Source organism: Xiphias gladius, chromosome 19 (genome assembly GCF_016859285.1).
Source record: "Xiphias gladius isolate SHS-SW01 ecotype Sanya breed wild chromosome 19, ASM1685928v1, whole genome shotgun sequence".
NCBI classification, from domain to species: domain Eukaryota; kingdom Metazoa; phylum Chordata; class Actinopteri; order Istiophoriformes; family Xiphiidae; genus Xiphias; species Xiphias gladius.
Window position 1 is genome coordinate 8,291,737 of NC_053418.1, and position 20,024 is coordinate 8,311,760.

Below are 20,024 nucleotides of genomic sequence, written 5' to 3' on the forward strand. Positions count from 1 at the left end.
TTTAAGGGCTTTTTAATACCACATACATTAAAATGCAGTAGGGACAATATGGCCCAGAGTTATTTATTATTACTGTATATCACATTTTTCAACACTTTCCAGCAGAGTATAACAATAAATTCTAATGATATAATTAATTTAATGAATGTGACCATGATAAAATGGATGGATGGATTAACAAATTTAAGATGATTAATGACTTTTCAAGACCTGCAGATACCCTGACTGTAAGCAACCTGTTGCTCTATTTGGTGGCTGCTAATGCAACCAAAGTGGCATGTGAATAAATTAACACTGTAAGATAACTGACGTGATGAATTCCTTTTTTTTCCTTTTGGCGCATCTGAAGAAATTTAAAGCGAATGGTCCACATTTTGGGAAATACGCTTATCTGCTCTCTGGCAGAGAGTTAATTAATACTACTCTCATGCCTGTGCGATAAATGTGAAGCTACAGCAAGCAGCTACTTCTATTAGTATAAAGACTGAAAGTAAGTGGAGTCAGCCAGCACTGTCCAAAGATAGAAAAACGTGCCTACCAGCACCTCTAACACTCACTAACTAACACATTGTATCTTGTTGTTTTATCCTGAAGTCAATTAGCTGTTTTACGGGGCGTTATGTGCCAGTTTTACACTTCAGTCTTTTTAACGGATTAAATAAACAAGATATAACACATTAATTAGTGGGCTGGCGTGAAAAAGCTAGCGAGCTAAGCTAACCAACTGTTGGCTGGAGCGTCATATTTAGGGCACAGACGCGAGAGTGGTAATTGGTATTCTCATCTGACTCTCTGCCAAAGGCCAAACTGGCATATTTTCCAAAATGTTAAACCATTTACTTAAGATAACATAAAATACAGCATCCAGCTCTTCCAGCAATAAACCCTCCCTCTGAGATTTGCTTTTGTTTTACGTATTTATTTTTTGCATTTCTTAATACCTCACCTGCCTGGTTTCACATCAGATGTTTCACTTTTTCTCCGCCAGTCTTTCTTTCCTCTGAATCATATCACGATGTGATTAAAAACCACTCACAAGCATAGCTGAAAAGGTCAACAGCAGCCTCCACTTTTGGTCTCTCCGTACTGGGGCCCACCGTCACTGACATGTCTCCACCCTGATGGTGTGAGCTACTTCATGTTAAAAAAAAAAAAAAAAAAAACCATCAACCGCAAAACCTGTGAATAAGATGGGTATGATGACCGGTTAATGACAGGAACAGTGACCACAGGCTTCTACATGAAGAGATAGCACATACCAGTTCTCTGGTTATGCTTGTGTCCATTATGCCGACTGATGCGTTTCCATGGTCAGACCACATCCTTTGAGCTTAACACATAAAGACAAGTGTGCGCATCGAGGTGGGTTTCAGTGCATCTCACCGTCACATCAAAGAGCGACATAAGATGTTCTGCCAGACGGATTTCGCTGTTTTTTTCTCTTGCACGGTCCTCCTCCTTGTCCAGTCATGTGAGTATTTTTTATATATATATGTATATATATTAGAGCAATTTACTTTGTGAGAGATTGCTCATTCCTCTTTTTTGTTGTTGTTGTTGTTGTTGTTGTTGAATGAATTGTCTGAATATTTTTTTGTCTTAGGTCATGGCTCTGAGATTATAGGTGGGAAAGAGGTGCAGCCCCACTCGCTGCCTTACATGGCTTTGCTGCAGGCCAACACACCAGCCTGTGGGGGGATACTGATCGATCCATCATGGGTCCTCACTGCTGCCCACTGTAAAAAGTAAGAACAAGATACGTATGTTCCCAAAATTACGAAATCTCAGAATATGCACTAAAACTAATGTTTATTTTAAACGGATGGTGTAAAAGTTATTGTGCGGCGATTATTTAAAATCTCCCAATAGTTAGAGTTTTGATGAAAAACATCAGAAAAAATGTCGACACACTGTTACATTGCACTGGGTCACTATGATCAGATATTGTACGGCAAAATTGGATATCTCGGTAAAAAACAAATTAAACGCGTGGTCAGTGAACATTTCACTCATATATTCAGTATCAACATTTTTGCAGCTCTCCAGATAATTAACATTTCCTTATCACGGTAATAGAAAATATAATCCGGTCAGCATTAAGTTTCCTTCAAAACACATTTACTTTTGCAAATTAGTTGTATATAAATGGAATTTCTAGGTGACGGTGTTGAATATTTGATCTTTTGTCAAAAGTAAACTTAACCAGGGACACAAGCATGTATGACGTATGCAGATGAGACTGCTTTGCACACTGATATTTATACTGATTTATTTGCTTTGAGGTCAGTATGTAGTTGTTTCTCTGCGGGTCGTGGAGCCATTGTAGAGAATCTGATTAGCAAAGGAACAATGACCAAACAAGAGTGTTCTGATGCTAGTCAGATTACCAAGACCAGACTTCTGACAGGTGATCGCCATCAACCACAAATGTCACTCGCTTTAAGAAATTACAAAACGCAAAGGCCTTGAGACATGTTATGCTCTTCCGCCGACTCTTGTTTGTTGCACACGCCACAAAAAGCAGACTAAAAGGGGCAGAAAAATGTACTTCTGCACAGTGCCTTGTCAGAGGATGATTCCCCTACTGTCGCATATGAAAACATATCTAAAAATGCAAAATTCTGCCAGTATAAATTTAATTCTTGGAAAGTGAAAATAAAGTAGTAAATAAATTAGTGTTATTTCAGCCCACACCCACGGGAGTCAGTTTTACAACTGAATCTGAAAACACAACGCCGTGGGTCTACATGCTTCTCTGAGGCTCAATAAAATCCGTATCTTGGCCTTATTCATAGAACGTGAGTATGTACATATAATAGGCGATTGTGATCCAGACATCATTTTATCAGTAGTTGATGCATTACCCTAGCATGTTAACCTGTAGTTATGTGAACTGTAGTCTAACACAATACTGTGTTTTCTCTATTGCAGCATTAAGAATGTGTTGCTGGGGGTTCACTCCATCAAAGCAAAGGAAAAAGATTCCAGGCAGGTCCGAAAGGTTAAGAAGAATTTTCCTCATCCCTACTATGATACAGCAGATAAGGTCAACGACCTCATGTTGCTCCAGGTAAGGTAACATTATGGTCACCATTAGCGAATTACCACCTAGATGAAGCATAGATGCAACAATCTGCATACTGTGGGAAAGTGGTTCAAGATGTTTTTCTAGAAAAATATTTGGAGGAATTTTTGCTTGAAATAAATATTTGCTTCTTCAGTTTGTTTAGTCGGGAGAGAACATTTACTCCAAATCTAATAATTGGCAGTGCACAGTCAGGCAGTTGCTTATCTTAACTGCTTATCTTCTGTTTCCTACAAGTTTGGAGAATATCCAAAATCAAGTCTTTCTTCCCAGCCAATGAACTGGAAAACGTTCCGTTTGTTGTTGACTGGATGACTATGATTTCCTACATGTTTAGTGCCTCTTTGACCAGCTGCCATTTGTTCAAAAAAGCAGCTGCTGAAATTCTCAATGGCACCAGAAAGAGAGGCCATGTTATTTCTGTGCTCGCCTGCCTTCATTGGTTTCCAGTGCAGCATAGAATCAACTTTTAAAATCTTGTTCTTTTAAGGCACACAGTGGACTATGTCCCTTTTAGTTTGTATGTTCTATATTTTTGTTATTATACATACTTTAATACTACTCAAATCTTATGGTAGGAAATAGTATTCAAGACGGATGCTAGACAAGAAAACATGTTTATGTCCATCCATCAATCCAGTAAGCCATCCATTTATGTATAAAGGAAACGTAAAGATAGTCGGCATCAATAAGTAATGTTCCTTTTTTTTTTTTTTTTTTTAAATTTCAGCTTGACAAATCGGTGAAGGAAACAAAGACAGTGAAATGGCTCAAGTTGGGTAAAACCGTCAAAGACCCAGCAGCGGGCACCAGCTGTCTGGTGGCCGGATGGGGGAAGACAAGCAATGTCGTCCGGCAAATGTCAGACATCCTGATGTCCGTCAACGTGACTGTGGTCGACAGAGTGACGTGCAACTCTGCTGAATATTACAACCACAGACCGGTTATCACCAGCGGCATGATATGTGCTGGCTCAGACGGCAAAAAGGCTGCTGATACCTGTCAGGTAAGTGCACTAAACAGACTGCCACCCTTCATATCAGTGCCTGCAATGCCAAGAAGTTGCTGTCATATATTTATTCTCTCTGTAGGGTGATTCAGGAGGCCCCCTGTTGTGCAGTGGAGCGCTGGTTGGTGTCACTTCTTTCGGACATAAGTGTGGCCTGATTAAAAAGCCCGGAGTGTACACTTTTCTATCACAAAAACAACTCAACTGGATCAAGAAGACAATGAAGAAGTCTGAAATATAATCAGCCCCCACTGTTATTGGTTTCATATTTACAACCATGTTAACCAATTAAACCGCTTCTATCTTTGGAGTTTTTTTTTTCTTTTTGCTACTTTCACTTTGACCTAATTAGAAGTATATGTGTATACTAGGGGGGTTTATGTCCTAGATATCTGTTTCTGCTCAAATAAAACATGGCAAAAGGGATTTTTCAAAAAATCTAAACCAGTGAGCCGTCTCCTTGGCATGAAAGCAAACAACAAAGTGACATTATTCAATATGTTAACCAGACTGATTCACCATTTCCTGCATCAAAAGCTTAAATTGATACTGACGCCTCAGCTCAAGTCTTGTGGGAAGATTTTGTCATAAAGGCCAATTCTTGGGCATACCTAATTCTCATCTCATATCCTCATCATTGATATACCGATCTATATTTTCTGTTGTCAGAAAGAAAGAGACAGAAATATTATTGTCTTTCTCTCTGTCTTCCTTAGCTTTCTTTTGATAGTTGCACCACTATGTCTCTTTCAAAATGCATTCTCATTACGGTAGCTCCCAATTTCACAATGTTCTTGCGTCACAGGTTTGGGTTTCAGTTCTCTGGTCTCAAGTTGTGTGAGATCAGTGTTCAAATTAAATACACAACAGTTTTTACGTTGTGTTTTCTTTCTTCCTCCTCTTTAGGTCATCTGCACATTATGCGAAAAAACTGTTTCCTGCTTGAGAGGGTTATGGTAATGTCAGCACAGAGAACATGAAGTTCTGAACCACAACCCTCCATACGTTAAGACCCCATATAAGAAACGCGCAAAATGTAGCACTGAAGGAGATATCAGCAGTCAATACATATCAAGGAAATTTGCCATTGTTATCAAAGTTGGCACAGTAACATTTCTGGAAGGATTATTCATCAATTTCTTTGTCTCCCTTATCTTAAATACGTTTGTTCTTTCATTCCTTTGAGGTGACAACAGCCCGTTTGTCTCTCTGCAATATTTCCCCCTTGCTTTAAATTCTTGTGGTTTTGTCATGTCGCACAGAAGTCAGCTGAGCCTGCTAATCATAAATATACACCCGGTCTCTATGACCTGGGACATAACTGCTACTGCTTAAGATACTACATCACTAGGTGGTGCTCTCTGCTGTAGTTAGTTGGTGCAGTAATTTACAGAAAGGATATTTCACTCAGTTTGCAGTCAAGATCATTTCACTCAGCTAAGAGTAAAAATGAGCTTTAATTTAAAAAAAAAAAAACATGTTCTGTTATTAACATAGATAAATATAAAAATTCTGTTTCCTGTCTGTTTATTTTGACCCCCACTGGCTATTGTGGCAGCATGAATACCTACACGTTTTAAAATACTGCAGTGAAAAAGGGACACGTGACATCCAGCATCTAACTTAATAACAGTGAGACCGGATAAAACTAATAACAACAACTGAGACAAAAATGACAAAATAACATACAAGTAAATCTCGTACAAAAACATAGCTCTACATCGGTGGTGACCCAGAGCAAAGGAATATTTCAGAGCTTACATTGGTTTGAGCAGATCAGCCAAAGACTGAATTTTTTTTCTTTGTTTTATTCACATAATTTTCAGATGGCTGAAGAGGTAACATGATCAAGTAATTCAAAAATAAAAAAGCAAGGGTCGGAGGAAATATGAACGTAATTTTGTGTAGCAGGAATATGTTTCATGTGCTTTCCTTTCCCCTTGATCATCTTGCGACACTTGAGGTGTGTTTTTTGACCCCCAGGTTGGGACACATTGCTCTACGTGACACTCTGCCATTACATCTGGGTGAAGCAAATTTGCTATAACCTGCTCAGATCCATTCGGGGAATTGGCTCTGCTTTGTTTAGGTGGGTGAGAAAGACGTCGTGCAAACTTCAAACTAACTTTGGTCCAAACCAAGGCAAATTCGTGTTTACTTGGAACCCTGTCATCACATCACCGGTTGCATTTATTATGGCCAGATCAACCAAAGAGTGACTGTTTTTTTTCTATGTTTTATCTGAATAACTTTAAGAGGCCTGTAAACGTAAGATTTTTCGAGTAAATCACGATAAAAATATAAAGAAAATGAAAAAATCAACATAATTTTGTCCAACAGAAATATATTTTTTGTGCTTTCCTAATCTCTTACAGCAAAAATGAAGTACTCAGTAAAGCAACTTACTTACCTTAATCACCAATAAAAGCCGGATGATATCACATTTTTTAAGATAAAAAAAAGTCCTATAGCTACTTTAGCCACTCCATTTCTTTCCATTACTTTCTATCTAGTGTCTGCCTTGATGTCTGCATCAAAAATGCGTCTGATTTCGGGTGTGATTGTGGCTTTACTTAGGCACAATAGTGCTCTGAGCTAAATAATCTTATTGTAGCATGCTAGAATTTTATAATAAGTGCTAATCACAATCCAACAATCCAACTCATTAGTTTTGCACGTATTTGGTCATAAACCAAAGTACCAGACAAATCAAAACTTTGCTCGCACCAGAGCCAAGGTTAAGGGATCAAAGTTCCTAGAATTCATCCCGAGGGGAACATGAATGTCTGTAGAAAATTTCACAGCAATCCATCCAATAGTTGCTGAGATATTTCAGTCTGGCGCGAAGTGGTGGATGTTGCCATCCATAGAGCCACGCCACCAGCATGGATAAAAATGATCTGCTCAACAACCTGTGTCATTTTGCTGAAAGATAAAATCTGTGTAAGAAGTTTAAACAAAAGAAAAAAAAAATACTTTCCATGGCACCTAACCCGCTCCCTTGCAAAGTTGAAGCAAAAAAAAAAAAATGTTACCACACCCAAGAAATTCCAGCATGTCCTTTATTTGAGCTCTAAGTGAATTATTACTGACCAACCATCTGTCTGTGTGTTTACTCCGTTTCCATGGTCACCCACAAAAACTCACAGGCCCACCTCAGTGCCACCGAAACTATCAAAGCACACCACACCCATATTAACTTATTTTGTGAAATGGAAGAATGGAGTGTTTATGAATGTTTTCGGCATGTTTCAATAGCCATTTCTGCCAGGGCGATCACTGTCTCTCTCTCTCTCTCTCTCTCTCTCACACACGAACACACACACAAACACACACACACACACACACGCGAGAGTAAATGTTTACCTGGACTTGCATCACCTTTGTGTGTCGGATGAGTTGCCCACCTTGCCTCACCTTTCCCTCACTAGTGACGCAGTGCCACACACGCACACAAACACAGAATGAAACCTTGTTTTATGAAGGTAACTGGAAACTGTTGTATCCTGGCAGGTGAGTCAGAGTCTTTGTATGACAATTACAGCGCAAATACCTGTCTCGTATCACATTGTCTCCGATGTAAGATTAGAAGACAACCATCCATTTTGCAACATTTGTTTTCAGATAAAGGAAAGGTTCACACTTTTAAAGGCACTGTTTTGGCAAATACACATCGATTTAGTGCCTCAGTTGACTCAGCACAAAAACTGGAAGCGAGGAAACAGCTAGCCTGGCTCTGTCTAAAGGTAACCAGCACCTCTAAAGCTCACTAAATCACACCCTATATAGCCACATATACCCACACAAAACAACCGAGAGGACAGTGGTATTGATCTTCTCATCTAACTTGCAGCAAGAAAGGTGGGTAAATATGTGTCCCAAAATGTCAAAAAATCCCTAGTCTACATCTTACAATACAGTACTCACATGCATATATATGTTGAAAGAGTTTTGGCTCTCTGGAATCATTCCTCCTTTCCATACTGGCCACAAAGCGATCCCTTCGTAGGGCGACTACACGGTTAGAAACATGGGAAAGAGTCCACAGTCCTTGTTCTGTGCAATAATGTGCAAAAAGTTTCGCTGTGGCCAATACGAGGCTTCGGACTCAGTAGAGCCCATACCTCCGGCATGGCCAGTGTCAAACAACATACACCAATCTTCAGAGAAAAAAAAAATTCAAATTCATAGTAAATGATCTGGATCCGTCCCAAAATTCAATGGGTTCTTCCCCGGCCCATGCACCATCCCTCCGTCAAGTTTGGTGCAAATCGGTTCAGTAGTTTTTGCGTAATCCTGCTGAAAAACAAACCAGCAAAGAGACACGGGTGAAAACATAAGCACCTTGGCAGAGGTAATAAACAACAGATATTCCTTCCCAATCCGCTAAAGCCTTGTATGAGCTTGGACTGAACCGCTAACTGCATTTGTTTTTACGGGGAATGATGACTGTGAATTTGATTCCCCCATCTGTCACAGTGTAGTCATGCTAAGAAGGAATTGCTCATTCACAGTAACCAGTAACTGTTTCAGTGTATGTAGGGGCATCTGAGTATTGCATCAAAACAGGCTTAAAAAAAATCCTAACCTGTCTTTTAATCGAAAACACAGGGGACAACGCTTTTTGATTTGTATCACAGATGGTGCTGTTAATACCCATGCCTTAACTTCTGAAGGTCAAATGTTTGCTTTCTGCTTGAATTAATTGCATGTGCGGTTCTAAAATTGTATGCTGATTTTTGAAGACTATATTGTCAAATTAAAACATGAGAATCATGGTCAAATGCAAAAATTCGATTGAAATCTCTTGGACTCTCTGCAATCTATGGAGGAAGTTAGAGACAGCTAAAAACAATTCAGAGTAAAACATTTCTGAGAGTTATGAAAATGAAGTCCGACCTCTGGGAATAAAGTCTGAATTGTGAGTTCACAGACTAGATTAGTTGGATTTCAGTCTCTCAATAATAACATCAACATGTGAAGTCAGAATTTTGATGTTTCAGAAACTTGACTTAAAGTTATTCCCTTGTTCTTGCGGTTTCATAACTTGTACCTTCGACATTTTTCCTATCCTCCTACTGTAAAACCCACTGATGTGCTGATGGCGAATCTTCTAAACTCTTTCTGTGCAGCCAAGCTTTGGTCAAACCTACAAAACCTCATTTTAAATACCAATGGAGATCCAGAAGCTCCCGAAGATGCCAAATATGTCGGGTCAAATTTTGAGGAAACTCAAAATTTGACCTGACATCTGCACGAGACATCTAGAGTATTCTCATCTGATATAATGATGCAGCCATAAAATGCATAAACATCATACAGCTCAAATGAAGAGCAGAAACAAGCCGATACAGAATATATATGATATTGTCAGACAGTGTCAAACAAGAGGATTTATAGTTAGACATTAAAGCTACTTATGGTGAAATGAAAAGGGGAAACGACTTTCCAAAATATGCATTATTATTATATGCATCGATGCTTAAGTGTAAGAATTTGAACAGAATATGGACTGGTGACTTCATAAATGCCGTGTCTAAATTATGCAGTTTTGTGACAACTGTCAGCTATCTTTGGAGATCACTATTTTCTGTTAATCACTCCCGTCCAGTTCAAGAAACAGAGTCAAGTGAGGTCAACCACATACCTTGAAACAGGATCATTAAAATGGTGGCCAGTAATGTGTTTGTCTTCTCATTAAAGCTCAACATTAAGCTGGACATCTAGTTATCCTCGTCTTGCAGTTATGAAGTTTTATTTTCCTTTCTTCCTTTTTTTAAAATCAGTGTCTCCTGACTTTTGCGCTGCACCCTGTAACAAACCTGTGCTTGTGAAACTCCGTTGCCCTCTCCGTGCACAGTCTGTCCTCGGGTCCTTTGTCCTAATTATATACAATTCTTTGTTTGCTTTTGTGTTAGAGAACTTCAAGTTACCTGGACAATCCCCGAATAGCTCAGACCAGACACGCCCCAGCTTCCTTTCCCCAGTCCACCTGTGCAGCGGTACACCGTCTACCCATTCGCCAACAAGTGGACTTCACTCCGCTGCTGAACACACCCCAGTGCCATAGCTACACAACGGTTGGTGTGTTTGTGAGTGTGGTTTAATGCCAGCGTGCAGCATATATCTGCCTGTTTTTCCTCAAAATAAGTTGGTTTATATCCCGACGCTCAGGCATTGAAGCGGAAAAAATTCTTCCGATGGTCCAGCTTGTCACACAGACACGTACGAAGAATTTCCAGTCTCTCATGCTTTTGTGTTGCGCTCATGATTCCCTGAATTCCTCCGTGATGTCAGAGAGTTTCCTGAGAGCCTCTCGCAGAGTTATTCTTGTCTGTGAAATCTGTGTTTGGCTAAAAGACTGAGGTGTTTGTGTGAGCAGGCTGCTGAGGTTTGGGATGCATCCAGAGATGGGAATGTAAACACAGAAGTCGGGCAGAGACGCATGAACAAATAGCACTTTCAAATAAGACAGACACTTTATTGGCGATCAAATTCCATCCCTTTTCCAGAGTGAGATGACGAGCGTTTCTCTGACCTATAACAACAGCGGTGCAATAAATAAAACCGAAACCTACAGATCATCAAAGGACCGAATGCTCAGCATTCGCACATAATAGACATCATAACAATAGTCCAACATACAAACACTCATACAGTTGTTAGCAATAAATAATCACACTAAATAAATTACATTCTAACACGTTCTGGGCACTGTTTTTTTTTGTTTTGTTTTTTTACACAGCATCTAAAGAAGCAGTCTATCAATTCTACTTCTTTGTCAGATCCTCAGACTCCTCTGGTCTGTTTCGTCTTGGAATCGTGCAGCTGCCTGAGGAGAGATAGAGAGAGAGAAATCAAAGGTCAACAAATACGTAAACATAGAAACAACAAACATTTTGAAAGTAAAAATGAAACCATGCAGGGGTTATTTTAAAAAAACACAGACAACATGTTTAGGCATTTAGAGTAAAAATCCAGAATTACGTTAAAGCACTCTCTGGGTGCTTTTGCAAAGATCGTCTGCACAAAGTAAAATAAGTAAGTGTATGTGTAGATTTTTTTATGAGATTATACCATGTTTCAAATTATTGTAAATGTATAAGTTTGTGTGTCTGTAGAGAAATGAGACAGTCCGGTTTAAGTGGCGCCGTGGAAGCATGTATTTCTGCCTGCCGCGGTGCATTTTTCGATGCAACCACTGGGCAGCACCAAAGTTGAGAATTTTCAAATCACACACAGCGTGAGGATAATTCCAGTGTATTACAGCTCATTTTTGGCCATTATTCTTATCGATAATAATAAAATTATACACGTCAAGTTAATATCCGAGACCTGGGAATGCAGAAACATTGCTTAAAAGAAGTAAAAAAGGGCAAGAAAAATGGATGGTCAGATGATCGTGCAAGTTTTAAACAAATCCCCTGGTTGGCCAAATGTATTGGGAAAAAAAAACTAATGGCAAACAGTAAAATTATTATTCAAACTGTTCATCTAACATCCATCACAATTTACAGACCGACTTCAACTTTGACGTATTGTACATCCAATGGCTAGATTATTAGCAACGTTTTTGGTGTGCTCCATTCCAGCTTTAATGCCAAATAAAGTGGTTTTAATAATCTGGATAAACTGTCGGCTTGTTTAAAATCTGTCCTATTGTCTAACAGCTCCCATATCATTTCCCGTATCTCAGCAACTGCTTTGGTGAGTACAATCTTATCATGAAAACTATGAAAACAAATCAAAACAAAGGAAATTATCCTTGAAAAAAACAAATAGAATTATTTAAAGCCTGCAACTAATAAGCGTAATGTGATTATCATTCCAACTGTCACTATGTCGGTTTTTGCTGCGGCCCAAGTGTGAGCCAGACCAAGTGACAGACATGCAGGCTGTGGAGAATGCTGCGCGGCCGCATTGTTAGTCGTGAGGATTACATTTCTGCGTGTGTCCAAACATGTGAAGTCTGGGCGTGTGTGCGTGTGTTGCTCAGCGAGATCCGACCACATGTAAGTGGAGTAACTAAGCTCCTACAACAAGGTCATCACATGTACAGTCAGTGTGTCAGCACACAGGTGAATGTGTACGATCGAGAGTGCGGTTTGTCTTTACGCTGGTATGCAGTGCCGGGATGGGACAGGCCAAGACACCCCTGGCTAATCCTGACTAATTTTTCTAGTGGGGATTCCTCTTCGCATGATGCAACTCCCTGTATTCAATAACAACAACAAGCGCACGGGCTCTTCTGTCACTCTCCGTGCCCACTCTTTCCTGTTTGGCTCCAGATTCACGTGAGCAGAGGCCAGACACCACCCTCTGAGGACTTAAGCAAGACTTTTGGAAGCAATACATCACCAAAATGCACGCCACAGGAAAGACAGGAGCGCCTGATTACGAGTCCTTTCACAGCATCATAATATTGTTTGAACATGACGATGGCTACATAAATGATATCATGCTAAAAGACCAAGGTTTATGGCCAGATTAACCTCGTAGGGAGTCCCGGGGCTTAAATTTGTTGTTGGGCCCCTATTGGCCTCCACTGGCAGAAACCCAGACACCAACCAGCAAAATAAAGATGAAACGATTAGTCAATTAATTGACTAGTTGATTGCCAAAAATTCACTCATACCAGGTTTTCAAATTTAAATTTCCCAGTTTTCCATCATGGTAAACTCAACATTTTGTGGTTTTTGACTGCACCTCAGACAAAAAAAGCTATTTGAATTGGTTAACTAGGGCTTTTTCCATTATTTTCTGATACTTTATAGACAAATAATTATAAAAAAAAAAAAGTCAGATGTACTGATAATGAAATTAGTTGTTCGTTACAGTCTTATAGTACATCTATGATGGATTATTACCACCTTGTCTGAGTTTTCTGTGTGTTAATTACTTGATACAGAAAAACGTAAAAAAAACATAATAAAATTATATATTATTATATATATTATAAAAAAAAAATGAACAAAAAAATAAACTAAAACAATTCAGGTCTTAAAGCTAGATTTTGAAGAAGGGTCCCTCTACAAGCCTGGTACCACAAGGTGGAGGATGGAGGACCTGTTCTGCAGTGGTGCAAATTTCCAACAAACTTTTGACTACTAACATTATGTAGACACAGAATGATATGGAGTAAGCCTGACGTTTTTGGGGCCCCTGGGTGGCTTTAGCTGCTTAGCTGACATACCTGTGCAAGCAAGACTGAGGTTGGATTTACACTTTATTGTTTGTATTCTAAAAGACTATTTTTCACTTTTAACGCTACAATAGAAAAGACTTTTAGAGGGAAGACTAACTGATGTGTTTGCTGAATGTAACGCTATCTCAAATAGTATTGGTTATGGTTGCTGGAATGTAAACTTCCGCAAATCCAATAGAGCTGCACTAAGCTACAAATGTTAGCCTACACTCCGATATAGGGGCGTGCAGGACGCAGCAGAGAAATTTTAGACACAGTGGATGTGCTAGTTTTGAGTGGGGTTACACAACCTGCATCCCCGCAAAATAACGTAGTATGAATTGTCCCTGGCCTTGAAGTAATGATCTCTTACTACTGTAGGTATAAAGCTAGTCAGCCAGATATGCTGACGCGTGAAGCTTATGTTAGAGCAGACAAACACAGCTGTTTAATCCTTACATCTCTGCTATTGTACTTTTTGTTTGGAAGATGGTTAAAAAAAAAAAAAAAGAAACCCACCATCACAACTCTACACATGGATTATCGCACCGTGCCCACTACTCTAACGTGAGAAATCCAAAGACGGACAGCTTTGTGGTTGATAAGCTATGAATGGACGATCGCTGTTCAGGGTTGAAGCAAGCGAACTGTCAACCAAAGTTTTCGAGTTTGGGGATATTGAGATGTTTATAAATGACACGGCGTCAGAATTTTATTTCATGCAGCACGAACTCAGAGTACTTGTAGAGCTGTAAAGAAGTACTGTGAGTGTATTTACAATTGGTCAAAGTCGGTCAGAAGGTCAATGACATGACACCTACCTCGTCATAACTTGACGCCTTCACACCACAATGTCACCGACAGGTTTCTGTAACTTCTCCTGCTCTGTCCCAGTTCCCAGGTAGGATGCCAGGTAGTTTTTATGTGACCTGTAACTACAAAAGACATTCAACATGAGTATAAAAGCCGAGTATAGCCCTCGTGATTATCAGATGCTTGCAGTAGAGTTATTTTGAATGGCTGGACTGCGGAGTCAGTGACATAGCTTTGATCCTGTCTCAATACAAGGCGTGGTTTTATTGTGTTTTGGCTGTCAGTCCCAGGGATGACAGCCCATAAATTGTATCGATTATTAAAATTAATCCTTTTTCAACATAACTATTGATTTTCTGGTTGTTCTGATCAGAATTCAAATTGGAGGTAGTTTCGCTCTCACAGTTATAAGTTCTTCTTTCTCTCCAACTCCCCACTTAGTTATTTCTGGCTCACACTGGCTTTAAGCTTTAATTGCACTGCAGCTGGTTAAATTTGCACTCTGTTGGACTATTGACTTTGTCCCACATTCAAGCAGTTGCTGTGTTGTGGTTACATATTGATAAGGAATTTACGATTAAACAGTAAATCATTCACAGTACTGCAGTATGTAATAGATTGTAATTTAAAATAAAGTATGGGTAATACATGCATTGATTGTTGAGGCGTAATATACAGTGAAATTGTACTACCAGCCTACAATAAAAGTAATAATGAGACATGAAACTTATAGAGAGGATATTTAGTCCCACTTCTGAAGGTGAGCATTACCCGTATAGTGTGGGCGTGTTTGGGTGTGTTATGTGCCATCTGATGTGTCAGTGTGTATGGATGCCAAGTAGTGTTTCTGGGCAGGATGTGTGGATTTGTAATGTGTGTTGGGATTTGCAAGGGTGTGGATGGTTGCCTTGATGCGTATTCGCTTAAAAATTCAATAATCTGCCCTATAAGAGTTTTAAATGATAAAGAAGAGTAAGACGAATTTACTTCCAAGCCACTGGCATCGGTTCTTGTCTTATTATAGTTCCAGCTATTGCGAAAAGTGAGAAGAGAGCAGCAGGTCACACCAATAATCAATATATTGGGATCGGGTTCGTAGAGTGTTGTGAGTTTTGATCCCTAGCCTTAATCCATTGAAAACTGAGTTGTCTTTTTTGAAAAGGTTCACAACTCTAAAAAGCAGCAAGAGTTAAAAGTTTGAATATTTTTACGTTACCCAGCGATCCTGCACAATCTGCACACAGCATACTCATGCCGATCAAGCCCGTGGGTTCATGATGCTTTATACAAAAGCTGGTGAGACAATAAAAACATATAATGTTGGTGAATCCAGCTTTTTCTGGACAAATATGTCACTGTCACTCACTTTTTTGTCAGGACACAGTTTTCATTTTTCTCTAAATGTGTGGCCTTTTCTCTTCCCAACAAAGATATATCATTTCGGGAAACAGGGTGGATCTTGGAAGTCTTTCCTTTTGTCACCTTCCTTCATAATTGGGGCTGATACGGTTATACAAGAATGGGTAATGCTGTTTGGGGAATCTAAGAAATAGACAAATAATTAAATGGGTGCAGAGACCCCAAAAACCAGGAAAACTAAGGAGTTGAAAATAATAAAGTGAGCTAGTAAAAGTAATAGAATAGTAAAATAAAACAACTGATTAATTTCTGACTTGTCTGATAACCTTCAATTACGTTTTGTCAGTTTTGAGGCTCCAGATGATTTTTTTAAGACATTTGTTTGGACCCGTGAGGTCCTTCAGGAGTTTTTACCAGTTTTACCATATGATCCCTCACCGGCTTCCCGCCCACTAACGCTACTGCTCCCTCGGAAAGCAGTGGTGCAGTTGTGTCTCTCTGTGTGACGCATGCATACTCACTGAGCACAGGTCATGAGCAGGATGGCGGTGCAGCTGATGACTGACAGGACCACAGCAATGATTACTAAGACCGTCTGCACCAACTCAGTATCATGGCTCTCACTGGACTGGTTTTTACTCGTCCCAAGAGTTTGGATCCCACAGCGCTCCCCGTCATAACCCTTCATACATCTGCAGAGTGAGAGTTAACAGAACAAACCGATCAGCCAAGAAGTTTATTTTATTAATCGTGAAGAATAAGGTAATAGATAAAGCATCAGATATTGAACTCAAACTGTTATTTGGATGTTTGAAACAGGTTTAAACTTGAAGCGCACATGCAAAATGTACCGAATCTGCCCATTAGCTAAAATGACTAAAGACAGCAGTATCTCTCTGATTAAATGGTAAATTGAAATATTAATTTAAACATGTAGTCGTGTAATTTTTGTTCTTGTCTGTGGGAAAGTTCAGCAAAAATAATATTCGGGCAATTTATTCTGATGATAAGCTCATTCAATCCTATTATCGACTTGACTCTCACTAACCATGAAGCTCATATTCACCCACGTGCAAAAACCCAAAGTCAACCGAATGCTGTACTCACATGCACACTGGCTCCTGCAGGCCCTCTATGTGCTTGCAGTAACCATGAATACAGTAGCCCAGGTGGGTGGAGGTACAGGGATCCTCTGTGGTGCTGAGAGTCGACATGTATTCGTTGGTGAAGACCATGTGCTCGGGGTTGAAAGGAGTCGTGCTTTTGCTCTTGTGCTTGCTCCTCCTCTTGCCCTTGCCTTTCCTTTTCTTCCTCTCATCTTTACTGGGATGTAACTCTGTAGCAGGAGAGATTGCAGGTGATACTGTAACTAAGGTTTATGGTATAATTGTAGTAGCAACTTAGAGTTTCTACATCGTAGGTTCAGAGGGTTTACATTATGAATTTTGAGCCTTGCATGTACTCTCTAAACAAAAGATAATCCGTACAGGGTAGCCTGGCTGGGTGACAGCGTTTTCTGGTCAACTGAACAGAGTGTGCAGTAGATGAAGAATATCATCCGCCTATTTGGTTTCTTCACTTCTCTGCTGCATTCAGAAAATATATATTTACTGATCACAAATGTAATTATTCAATTAACTTAGATTTAACCCAAATTACCCAGCCTTTGATTAACAAAAAAAAAATCAAGGTCAAGAAGAAAAGAGTTTGTTTTGCTTGTCGTACCATGAAGGCTGACATTTTCATTGTCCCCTCCTGAAAGTTCATCTATTTCCAGCTCGTCATCGTCGCTCAGCAAACTCTGGAGGCCCTCCCCGGAGGCCGGACCCCCAGTTACTCCGGCTAGTTCACTGGAGTAGCCAGTGGCCTCAGATCCCTGAGCACCCAGATAACAGCAGATTACTGTAAAACCAACAGGACACCCACAAAAAAAAAAAAGAATAATGAGTGAGATTATATCAAATATACATCGAAAAATGAAAATGACAAGCAATAAGGAACAATTACGGTCAAAGTGTGATGCAGTTTAATGCGGTGAGTGTTTTATAGCTACACTCAGTATTTGGTAAGATAAATAATGTTCTTTTAAAGCTAGCAACCAAACTCAGACTAGAACTTGTTGCCATGAAGAAATGAAATGAATAACAATCATCTGGGAAGTTTACCTTTCTGCTTAAAAAATAATCAGGAAAAGGACGTGAATTTAGAAACTGATGAACTGGCAGTCAGTTCTTTTATTCTTCTTCTATTGTCACCAGTAACCTAAAGTTGCTTGGTTACTTTCTATTGGCATTGTATTCAAAAATCTTGGCCCATTCACATCTGACTCATCCATTCATCTTAAAATGTTGAGGGAAATCTGAGCTCTCAAATTAGATACACACGCTGTATTAAAATTAAAACAAGTCCAACCAGTCCACATCCAGAACATTACTGCAACTGAATGCATCATTTCCACAAGAAAAGAACAATGATGAATGATGAATTGGTCTGTAAGACTAATGACGTATATGAAATCCATTGACCTTTCGCAGCATCTGGTGCTATTTTACAGTGTTTTGGCTTGAAAACCAGAGGTGATGCACTTCTGAAACAAATTCTTTTCTTTAAAATATCTGAATATCTCTCTCCTGCCTGACAAGTCCTCACTTGAAGAGACATTTCCTCCTTGCCCCCCCCCCCAACACCCCGTCCTCATACCATTTGATATTTCTCTTCCTTCCATTTCATTGACTTACAGGCTCTGCACACACACACAAACACACAAAGAATAGAGGAACAAGTCCAGACTTACCTAAGCACAGGAGACAGGTGAGGCTGAGAGGGTTCATATCCCGGGAAGAGTGTTTTGTGTATGACAGTCCTGCACAAATCTCTGGTTGTAAGTGTGTGTCTGAGTGTGAGTGTTAGGTGTCTGGTTGTCCCCTGCTGATAGAGATTGGGCTTTGCTGTCTTTACCTCTACTGGGTGCAGCTTTTATAGACCAACGCCTGCCTCTCAACTCCAAGGAGAAAGAAGGGTGTGTGCGTGTGTGTGTGTGTGTGAGAGAGACAGAGAGCAGCAGATGCATTGTGTGTGTGTGTGTGTGTGTGTGTGTGTGTGTGTGTGTGTGTGTGTGTGTGTGTGTGACGTGTACAACGTCACACACACACACACACACACACACATACAGACATCCTTTTTTTTCAACCATCATGGGTTTTGAAAACTCTGTACTCTGTCTGACAGCTTCGTGGGGACCAAAATGTTGGACCCCACAAGTTTAAATGGCTGTTTGAGGGGTTAGGATCTAGTTTTAGGGACAGGGTTAGAATAAGGTCTAGGTCAGGGTCAGGGTTAGGGATGTGGTTAGTTGAGATGGGAACTGTACAAACTTGTGTGTGTGTGTCTTGTGATTAATCTGCCTCAGGCAACACATTTTGCACCTCATGTTTTCACACATGACGAAGCTTTTGTTGGATAATAATTAATCTGAACGAGACTGAGACACAAAACAGTTTGATGTATTCTGACTTGTTTCTCGTCACCATTAAAACACACAAACATTTGGTCCCGCTTCTTTAATTGTTATTGCTTCCTCGCTTCTCCCTCTATGGTCACGTATAAGACCATAATTACAGCCTCAATCTATTAGTGACACGCACACACACACATACCCTAGCACTCTCATAGCACTTTTACCCGGTGAAAATCTTGTATCTCCAATGTGTCTTCTTACCAGAAACTGAAAAAGGAAATTGTTGATTGCAGATTTTGTTTATTGTTTATTTGGGGATTTTTCAAAGCATTTTTGGACCGTTTAGTAGGCTTAAAGGTGCTATATGTAAGTTTTTGCCATTGCCTGCCTTTACTCGCCAAGAGCTGTCTCCAGCGGTGCAAAGCAACACAAATGTTACTTCTTGTTTTAATTCTATACTACTTCTTTTTTCTACTGAAGTTAGCATACTAACCAGCTAGTCCCCCGTCCCGTCTCGTAATACCACAACATTGAGTCACTGTAGCATCCAGTCTGCCCCTCCGTCCAACATGAGAGGATGAGGAACTAGTGCTGTCCCCTATGGCCTATTCCAAGCCTATTGTCTTGTAAATGCAATGATGGCTGAACTCTTGGTACGTAAACAGCTGTTAATGCTAATGTTGGCTACGTATCGAGAGTAAAAACTTACATATAGCACCTTTAAAGAGATGGAAACATGAAAATCAACTAAAAAAATAGAGATGCAAGGTTCTCAGCTGGCAACAATGATACACAACTTTTTCAGTCATGGTAACCAGGACCAGCTGCACTTTACTCAAGGTACAAAGATGGTCAGTAGAAAAGCTTGGTAAGACAATGACGGCAGTAAACATAAACTAAGTTTTTATGATTGTGTGTGACTGATAATTGGTATCATGTACAGATAAGGGCAAATGGTCAGAAGGTCTAAAAAAGGTACTGTGATATCCTGAACAAATTCAACTCTGAATTTTGCTTTTTTTTCCCACTGAGAGATAAGTCAGGTTTTACAAGATAAATCATCTTTTAATTGTGTGTTTAATGGTTAACAGCGGGCAGAATAACTTCTTCTATTAAG

At 39.7% G+C, this 20,024-nt stretch overlaps 2 protein-coding genes across 2 annotated transcripts; one reads left to right on the top strand and one right to left on the bottom strand.

Moving 5' to 3' along the window:
- The first annotated feature begins 1,251 nt into the window (after positions 1-1,251).
- Positions 1,252-4,404, top strand: LOC120805272 (granzyme A-like). Its single transcript, XM_040155368.1, has 5 exons — positions 1,252-1,471; positions 1,604-1,745; positions 2,932-3,070; positions 3,816-4,091; positions 4,177-4,404. Exons 1-5 carry the CDS (start codon positions 1,408-1,410, stop codon positions 4,333-4,335), a joined length of 780 nt encoding a protein of 259 aa, XP_040011302.1. The 5' UTR covers positions 1,252-1,407; the 3' UTR covers positions 4,336-4,404.
- A 6,432-nt stretch (positions 4,405-10,836) lies between these two features.
- On the bottom strand, positions 10,837-18,374 carry areg (amphiregulin). Its single transcript, XM_040156106.1, has 6 exons — positions 18,245-18,374; positions 17,176-17,352; positions 16,558-16,786; positions 15,972-16,142; positions 14,100-14,213; positions 10,837-10,926 (listed from the first exon to the last, which is right to left on the bottom strand). Exons 1-5 carry the CDS (start codon positions 18,279-18,281, stop codon positions 14,120-14,122), a joined length of 708 nt encoding a protein of 235 aa, XP_040012040.1. The 5' UTR covers positions 18,282-18,374; the 3' UTR covers positions 10,837-10,926; positions 14,100-14,119.
- Between the last annotated feature and the right edge of the window lie 1,650 nt (positions 18,375-20,024).

Bases quoted from the DNA above. Each gene is read 5' to 3' on its own strand.
- areg (XM_040156106.1), bottom strand. From the start codon at position 18,281: ATGAACCCTCTCAGCCTCACCTGTCTCCTGTGCTTAG. The intron at 16,143-16,557 runs GTGAGTACAGCA...CTCACTCTGCAG, and splicing joins CTGCAGGAGCCAGTGTGCAT to ATGTATGAAGGGTTATGACG. The intron at 14,214-15,971 runs GTGAGTATGCAT...TGTCTTTTGTAG, and splicing joins CTGCTCATGACCTGTGCTCA to TTACAGGTCACATAAAAACT.
- LOC120805272 (XM_040155368.1), top strand. From the start codon at position 1,408: ATGTTCTGCCAGACGGATTTCGCTGTTTTTTTCTCTTGCACGGTCCTC. The intron at 1,746-2,931 runs GTAAGAACAAGA...TCTCTATTGCAG, and splicing joins ACTGCTGCCCACTGTAAAAA to CATTAAGAATGTGTTGCTGG. The intron at 4,092-4,176 runs GTAAGTGCACTA...TTCTCTCTGTAG, and splicing joins AGGCTGCTGATACCTGTCAG to GGTGATTCAGGAGGCCCCCT.